At 43.3% G+C, this 9,127-nt stretch overlaps 1 protein-coding gene across 4 annotated transcripts in view; it reads left to right on the top strand.

Moving 5' to 3' along the window:
• The first annotated feature begins 5,180 nt into the window (after window positions 1-5,180).
• Window positions 5,181-9,127, top strand: part of sycp2l (synaptonemal complex protein 2-like) — a 28,198-nt gene continuing 24,251 nt past the window's right edge. For 3 of the 4 annotated variants that reach the window (XM_041968183.1, XM_041968185.1, XM_041968182.1), the window contains exons 1-4: window positions 5,181-5,243; window positions 6,125-6,244; window positions 7,010-7,123; window positions 7,931-8,035. In XM_041968183.1, coding sequence (XP_041824117.1) covers window positions 5,214-5,243; window positions 6,125-6,244; window positions 7,010-7,123; window positions 7,931-8,035 — 369 coding nt within the window. In that variant the 5' untranslated portion in view covers window positions 5,181-5,213. Of the gene's footprint in view, window positions 5,244-5,319; window positions 5,359-6,124; window positions 6,245-7,009; window positions 7,124-7,930; window positions 8,036-9,127 lie in introns of those variants that run through there. The other variant, XM_041968184.1, reaches the window with a different exon arrangement.

The raw sequence follows: 9,127 nt of genomic DNA, 5'->3' as shown, positions 1-9,127 counted from the left end.
TCAGAGATGCTGTTGGACCGGTCCACGTGTCTGATTGGAGGTCAAGAACCAGGTTTAGTTCCAGTCTGTGTTCTGGTTCTGGCCCGGCCCTGAATGTGGGGCCATGTTTAATGTCACGTGTCATGACCTCTCTGAGCTCCCATTGGTCCAGCCTTCTGTTGAGGTTTCACAGCTAGAACCCACCTGGACTTATCCAGAGACCCTGGTATCACCGTACACCCTGGTCCTGTTCCAGACCCCAGGTCCACTTACCCAGAGAAACCTGCTGCTGAGGAGAGAGATGCATCATGGGAGAAAACTGCTGCCTGAGTCCATGTGGAAGCTGGAATCCATTAACCCGATTCAAAGTGGAGCATCTTGGTTAAAGATTAAAAACGGGGGAAAGTGAAGATGAAGAACTAAACATCTTTCAGAAAGAAGTTCTCGACCACGACTGGACATTTTATTTCTGTTTCCTGCTGGCTGACAAAGAAAATATGAAAATACTTTTGGAAAAAGAATATTTACTTATTTTTATGTTTTTCAAAACAGCTGTTAATTCCTCAAACTGGAACTTTTCTTATTGCATTTTATCTTATTTGAGCTTTTTCTACTTTTATTTTCTTTAATTTCTATTATTATTAATAAGGCAAATTTGTATAGCTCATTTCAGACAATTCAAAGTTCTTTACATAAAACAAAAACATCAAAGCAGGGTGCAGAAAAAAATACAAGTCATTAGACAAAGATTAAATTGATTGATAATTGATAAAAACAGAAAGAAAAAGCTCAGATAAAGAAGTAAAGTTAAGATTTCATCGTAAAAGAACCAGATGTAGATTTTGACTTCTAAATAAAAACTAGTGAAATGCAGCAGAGAACAGGTGGGTCTTTAACCTGGATTTAAATAAACTGAGTGTTTCAGCTGATCTGAGGCTTTCTGGGAGTTTGTTCCAGACATGTGGAGCATAGAAGCTGCATGCAGCTTCTCCATGTCTGGTTCTGACTCTGAAACTGGATCCAGATGATTTAAGGGTTCTGGAAGGTTCTGGGTCAAGAGGTCTCTGATGTATTTTGGTCCTAAACCATTCAGATCTTTCTAGACCAGCAGCAGAACTTTAAAGTCTATTCTCTGACGGACCAGCAGCCAGTGTAAAGACCTCAGAGCTGGACTGATGTGGTCCACTTTCTTGGTCTTAGTGAGGACTGGAGCAGCAGAGTTCTGGATCAGCTGCAGGTGTCTGACTGATGTTTTAGGTAGAACCTGTAAAAACACTGTTACAATAATCAAACCAACTAAAGATGGAAGCTGGACTAGTTTTTCCAGGTCCTGCTGAGACATCACATCTTTTACCCTTGATATGATCTTAAGCTGATAGTAGGCTGATTTTGTGGTTCCCTTCATGTTTTTTTTTCCAAAGTTTAGGTCAGAGTCCATCACTAGACCCAGATTTCTGGCCTGGTTGGTGGTTTTTTGGTGTGTAGACTTAATAATAAAAACCAAACCCAAGCTGCTTTGGTCCAGTGATGGGAGGTCCAGATGTGACCTACAGGTAAACATCCAGGTCTGAGCTGGATCAGGGATCCAGGACGCCATCTGCTGGCTGCTCACTGGTAACTACCATGGAATCACACCAGAAGGTGGACTTCAGGAGGAACTGGTCTGGATCCAGTGGTGGAGCTGCAGAAATCAGACTGGTTTCAGGATCTAGTTTTCATACTGTAGCTACTTTTAAACCTTGCTAGCCTCCTGTTTACATGAATCCGAATCAAACAGCATCTTTATAAAACAGAACTTTGGTTTTAATAGACCAGATTAACTGAATCGCATTTCACTTTAATCTAGTTGTTCATACCAGTCTTAAATTCATCTGATTAATGTCTGAGGGCAAAATGTTGAATAAAATTAATTCAGTTGAATCAGTGTAAATAAGGAGCATTTCCTACAATGATGTTTACTTCTATTAACAGCAAATTAGAGGGAATTCATCACATGAATCTTTACACTTTTACTTTGGGAGCTAAGTTAAAGTTTAATTACATTTTGAAGGTATTTTTTATTTTTTTGATCATAATTCAAATGACACAAAAGTTTCTAATCATTTCGGTAAGAGGTGGGAAATTAAACTAATGTCATGGCTATTTTCCAATCATAACTAAAATATCGGAAACCATCATCTCATGTCCCCTTCATGATCTCTGGCTCCAGATCTCTAGCTGGGAGGAAACCAGTTCTCAGAAAAACATCTTCTGGTCTCCTTATGACCTCATTAGCAATAATCCACCTTCCACCAGAGTTTCACTCTCCAGACGACATGTTCTAGACATAAACATCCAGTTTAGCTGTTAGAATGATGAAGATGAAGGATTTGTAATTTACGTTGGTGTCATGTAACTGCTCACCAGTTCTTGCTCAACCCTGTTTGAAACCAGTTATCCAGGCAGCTGCTGCAGCGCAACAGATCGATCGGTGGTCTGACTTTATTTAAGCTAAAACCACGTCCAAACCAACTTTGTGCTGCGTTCAAGGACACCAGTTCGTCCCACGTCCAAACCAACTTTGTGCTGCGTTCATGGACACCAGTTCGTCCCACGTCCAAACCAACTTTGTGCTGCGTTCATGGACACCAGTTCGTCCCACGTCCAAACCAACTTTGTGCTGCGTTCAGGGACACCAGTTCGTCCCACGTCCAAACCCCCTTTGTACTGCGTTCAGGGACACCAGTTCGTCCCACATCCAAACCAACTTTCTGCTGCGTTCAGGGACACCAGTTCGTCCCACGTCCAAACCAACTTTGTGCTGCGTTCAGGGACACCAGTTCGTCCCACGTCCAAACCAACTTTGTGCTGCATTCAGGGACACCAGTTCGTCCCACGTCCAAACCAACTTTGTGCTGCGTTCAGGGACACCAGTTCGTCCCACGTCCAAACCAACTTTCTGCTGCGTTCAGGGACACCAGTTCGTCCCACGTCCACACCGACTTTCTGCTGCATTCAGGGACACCAATTCATCCCGAGTCCACACCGACTTTCTGCTGCATTCAGGGACACCAGTTCATCCCACGTCCACACCGACTTTCTGCTGCATTCAGGGACACCAATTCATCCCACGTCCACACCAACTTTCTGCTGCGTTCAGGGACATCAAAATCAAATTTAGAGGTTTTTCATGCCAAAAAGCAACACAAAGTTTTACATAATAAAAATATATGGATAATGAAATTGAAATTCTAGTTTCTCTTTTATAGTCACACACGAGAACACAAGTAACCCCCCCAACCCACCCCTCACCCCCCTTCCCTTACTCTCTGTTCCAACCCAACGAGAACTCTATAACCCTATTTCTTTTTGTCTCTTAATCAGATGTTTTTATTTAAAAAAATTTTGGGGATCCATCCACACCCAGAGCCCACCCACCCATGACCACTGCAAGCACCATCACGGGAACCTCCCTGATCACGTTTGGCTATGGTCCCCACCACAGCTATAGGGCTGCAGTGCAGGACCTCCAGCCATTCGAAAAGGGGAAACCCTGCAACAGCCACTCTGCAGGCAAAGCCTCCTGTGGGGAATTCCCTTGAAGAAAACGCTGGAGTTACAATCTTTAAAAGTTATTAGAAAGATCAACTTAACCTAAACCTAAACACAATAAAGATAAAACCAGAAGTTTAAAAGATGCATAACATATATTGAATAGGACAAAATTATGAGACAAACACAAATTGATAAAATAACTACATGTGACCAAGTGCTATTTTTCCAGGAAAACACCAGAATAAACTGGAACAAGAGACCACTATATTTAAAAGAACAATTCCATCCATCCATCCATTTTCTGCGCCTATCCGGAGTCAGGTCGCAGGGGCAGCTGCCTAAGCGAAACCCAGACTTCCCTCTCCCCGGCCACATTCACCAGCTCATCCGGAGGGATCCCGAAGCGTTCCCAGGCCAGCCGAGAGATGTAGTCCCTCCAGCGTGTCCTGGGTCTTCCCCAGGGCCTCTTTCTGGTGGGACGTGCCCGGAACACCTCACCAGGGAGGCGTCCAGGAGGCATCCTAACCAGATGCCCGAGCCACCTCATCTGGTTCCTTTCTATAGGAGAGACATATAAAAGAACAATTTATAAAACAAAATAAAATCCTTTAAAACACTGTAATGTCTGGATGGTGGAGACATATTAAACAAAAGGGTGAACAGCATTTCTGTACTGAAATTCTAGACCAAAGAAATGGACCAAACAAAACAACCAAAATAAGACAATACTATGTTTGGAGAGGCTCGGTCAGGGCAGAGTTACAAACCATATTCGCATGCATGAAATTAAAACAAATAATCCTTAAAACACAACAAAACACAAAGAGACCCCCTCCCTTTACATCAGTTCAATGTCGAAACAACAACCAAAAGTGGTCCATCCAATGGATCAATTGAATGAATACAGAGAATAAGTGGGAAAAACAGTAGTTAGCATCCTGATGCTGATCCTAATAACAGAGTCGCAAAGAAAAAACAATTAACATAAAATAAAACTTAAATTGTCCAGACATGTTAAAGAAAAGGGAAATATACCTGGTCAAAGCACAGGTCCCCACAGGAGGTGACTGAAACTGTTTAAAACAATTTATTATAAGAACCCAATAAACAGCAACATGCCAATTCATAAAGGACATACTGCTGCTGCTTAAGCATACCTTGCATCCTCACTGCTTTGTTGAAGCCACTATGCAGCGTTTTGAGTGTTAGATTCCACCACACAAAGACCTCTGCTGCTGCATGCTGCTCTCAGGTGTGGTGCATCAGGGAGAAAGACCTGAGGGAAAACTGATCTGGGAGGAAGCAGGTTTATAAACAAGGGTCCCGATCTGTCGTGTTTCCTTGTTTAATCCCCAGCATCGATGATAAAGTCAGATTTTCTATCAGAAATTGATATGATCAATATTTTTAGTGGAACTGATCAGACTGATGACTCTGTGGTATTTATTGCAGTCAGTGAAGTCCGGTTCTCCGGAACAACGTCTCCATCCTTCCTTGATATGTTTTACAACTCGGTGAAGGAACTTATTTATTTTACTGGTGGTCCGGAGTCTATCTGAAGTTCACGTGTGGCCATGACGTCACTATAAAAGGTATATTCCTCCGCGTGGCCGGAACTATTTTGTCTCTTCCCTGCTGCGCGGCCACGAGGCTAATGAGTTAATGAGCTGCAGCTGTGCGCACTCCCGACACGCTGAGGAATGCTGTGCGAAGAGGAGACACGCGCCATGGTAAATAAGATGTTTACATTTAAACAACGTGGACCAGGGCGTCAGTTACTGACTGATCTATTTGTGGATCAGACGGAACTGAAGCGGACACATGGAATTGATCAGTTATCATGACGTCAGTAGAATGATCAATAATCAGTTGTTTTATATTTTAACGTGCCTGAGCTCCAGTATAATTAACTTTACATCCTCTGGACTCCAGAGGTAATCCAAGAGGCTGGTTTACTAGTTTGGCTGGCTATGTTAACCTAGACTAAACAGTAATCTATGATTTTCTGTTCCTGGCTCATCTATTAATACTAAACATGTGCAGCCTGGTAGGTTCTGTTCAGCCTGCCCAACACATCTCCAGCAGATGGATTTGAAGGAAGGTCATCATCTGCGTGATCAAGTCTGTTAAAAACATTTCTCTGGTGTGATGCATGTCTTAAAAACCTTTTAATAAGTGGTCATTTTATGTTAGTTTATGATGTTTCATATATGTGTAAAATCTACATTCTGAGCCATTTTTCTTCTGCTATCAATGCAAATTAGGTTTTACTACTTTATACGGGCACCTTTTAAACCAGTACCACATGTACTTTTAACACCTGGTCTTACCTTTCCCTTTGACAGTCCCCCCCACCCCCATTATGTATTTAACTTACTTTAATCCCAATAAACATCTATCAGTGATTATTGATTACATTACAGTTTATAACTCTTTTCAGCAGAAATATAAAAATATGATCAGCTTAAATAGTTTTGCAAATGTTTAATATTTAATCCAGGACCAAGATGGTGGAAGCATTGACGTGTCGCACCGATCGGATGGGTGTGGATGACATCAGAGTCAGGTGAACTGTGCTGCAGTCAAGCTGTTTCTTCTTCTTGTGTTCCAGTTTGAGGTTCAGGTGAACGACTGTCTTCTTCATGGAGATGCTCCTCGCCTGGTTTCTCTGCTTCGTTATGAAGGACTGAGCAGCTTCACCCTCACCAGACTGGACCAGTTGGTTACCACGGTAACGGGACAGAACCACCACATTTCTGCAGGTGTTACACAGCAGATAACATGAAAGAACTGCTTCTGGCCTGGTTCTGAGGTGGTCTGGTCACAGAGCTATGGGACTGGACCAGGTCTGGACTGGTTCTGAGGTGGTCTGGTCACAGAACTCTGGGACTGGACCAGTTTTGGACTGGTTTTGAGGTTGTCTGGTCACACAGCTATGGGACTGAACCAGTTCTGGACTGGTTCTGAGGTAGTCTGGTCACAGAACTCTGGGACTGGACCAGTTCTGGACTGGTTTTGAGGTGGTCTGGTCACACAACTCTGTGACGGGTCCAGTTCTGGACTGGTTCTCAGGTAATCTGATCATACAGCCCTGTGACTGGACCAGTTCTGGACTGGTTCTGAGGTGGTTCGGTCATACAACTCTGGGACTTGACTGGTTCTGGACTGGTTCTGAAGAGATCCAGGTGAAGTGGAGTCCTGCTGGACCGATCTCTAGTATATTTCCACGGTAACGTGACACCCAGCCCTCATCACCACCATCCAGGTCTCTTCCAGACCCAGCTCCCTCAGTCAGAACCTCCTTCTCTGTCCGAGTGCACTCAGGTCTGACTTCTGTTCCAGAGTTCCAGAGAGATTCATGGTCTTGGTTCTGGTCTGAACACATTTACAACTTCCCATATGGATTTTATCAGAACCAGAACCTCTTCCAGAGCTGCACCAGTTACCATGGTGATGGAGAGCCTCGAACCTGTGCAGATCTGCTTTGTTGTTTCAGAACCTGTGTGGATCCGGTCCCAGCACTGTTCTAGTTGTGCTGAAGTCTTTGGGGATTGTGTCGGAGAACAGAGCAGACCTTCAGATGCTCATCAGCAACGGACTGACAGCTAAAGTAATCAGAAATCTATCAGAAATCTATCAGTGTGATTGTTTGATCTGATGTTCAGTGAAATGTTTAAACACCCCTATGGTGATAAAGAAAGATGGAAACTGTCATCATGGTCTGGTCTTCGTCCAGTTCCATGAGAACTCATCAGAGGGGTCCGTCCAGTTCCGTGTTACGTCATTGGAGTGGATTATCAGGTTCCATCAGAACACGCTGCTGCAGTCTCTCCGGTTCCATCATAACATGAAGCTGCGTACACGTAAAGATTATCGGGCTGTTTTTGTCTCGATTTTGCCTCTTCCCGACCAAAGACAGCAAACGCCCGATTATCTTGAGTTTTATGAGATTTTCCTATAAAACCATCATGGGGGCCGACAATAAGAAGTATTGAACGAGTTCAATATTTACGACCAAAAATCTTCATATGTCTGGAAAGCCGACGAGTTGTGACAGTGTGGATGGTGGGAACGGATCGTAGCCAATCAGAGAGCGAGCTGACTGGGGAGCAAGGAAGGATATAAAGTCTGTGTTCACGCTGCCTAGAGTCTGTTGTTTTTTTTTTCTCTATTAATTGTGGTTGCAAGCCCACCAGCATTACTTCATCATGTATGTCCTCTGCCATGCTCGGAGATGTTTTCCGGTTGTTGACATGGTTCGTTTTTGTTCGATCACGTGAAATTTCCGGCTCGGAGGACTAGATTCTAGATCGGTTGCGGTACAGCATCGTTATGTGTGTGTTCTGTGTTGAGATATAATGTTTTTGTTTGTCAGGTTGTTTATTGTTTATGTGGAGTGGTTTTGTTTATTTTTCAGGTGGTGGCGTGGTTCGAAGCCGTTCGTGACCTGCTGACCTCTGACCTTCACAGAGGCTCCGCCCCCCTGCTCAGCCTTTCTGAGGAGTTCTTTGACTACTTCCTGGTGAGCAGGTTGCTGGGAACTGAAGTCTGCAGCTGACACATTTTACTCTCACAGGTGTGCTCAGCCAATCAGGAGCCATCATCTGGTGACTCCAGGTAAGGTGTGGTCATGTGACTCAGCGGGCCAATGAGCTTCAGACATGTTGGCCTGGCTGTGAGTAGATGAACTCCTCCCATCGTGGATGGATAGCTGCTTCCTGACTAAGAGGAATTTTTTTAGAAATCCAGATTTTTCCACAGATGGGTGGAGAAAATCTGGAGTTTGTCCCTTTTAGAAAGCTGGATCTGTCCACACCAGTTGCCCTGGAAACAAGTTGTTCAGTTCAAATTCCTGCAAAGATGTGAGCTATTGTTGAATTATTATTTTTAATTAATTATTTAATAAATAAAGAAAAGCCCACCAGATGCTGGAGATTACTTTAAACCTTATCGATTGGAATATTGTTGTTTTCCATGTTGGTCTCAGTTATCAGATCATCTGTTTCTCTCCGGAGTGAAGAAAGATTTAACTTGATGTGTGTTGGTAGATTATTTTCTAGTTCTTCTCTTCATGTTGATCCAACAGATAAACTGAGAGAATGTGGTCCCCGCTGGAAATGTCAGAATAAATGTTTAACAGATTTTCAGTAAAATGGTGAAGTTGCAGCCGACAGTTTGCAGACTCGCAGGTTTGAATCCCTCCGCTGGAAAATGTCTGCATGAACATTTAATGATCAGTAGTTTATAAATTGACGCAACGACGACTCATTTCCTGTCGTGTTTTAAACGTGTTTACTGGTGAGAAACCTGAAAGTGTGGATAGGAACAGAAGCCAGGTTCCCCCAAAATCACGGAGAACACCACGGCTACGCCACATGTGCATGCTGTATATGCTAAATATTAAAGGTAAACTTCAAATGTCAAAAACATTTCTGAGAATTATTTGATGTGAGATTTTTTAATAGCAGAAAATAGAATGAAGATCAATAACGTCACCGGATCTTGGAAGATGGTTTCTGGTTGAAATAAATTGATCTGCAGCAGTTCACAGAACCTTTAACAGAGAGCCTTCCAGGCCTGAAACGAAAAACTGCCAGTGTAGAACTGTTCGGAC

Source organism: Melanotaenia boesemani, chromosome 18 (assembly GCF_017639745.1).
Source record: "Melanotaenia boesemani isolate fMelBoe1 chromosome 18, fMelBoe1.pri, whole genome shotgun sequence".
Lineage (NCBI taxonomy): Eukaryota > Metazoa > Chordata > Actinopteri > Atheriniformes > Melanotaeniidae > Melanotaenia > Melanotaenia boesemani.
This window is presented reverse-complemented; position numbering and strand designations above follow the sequence as displayed.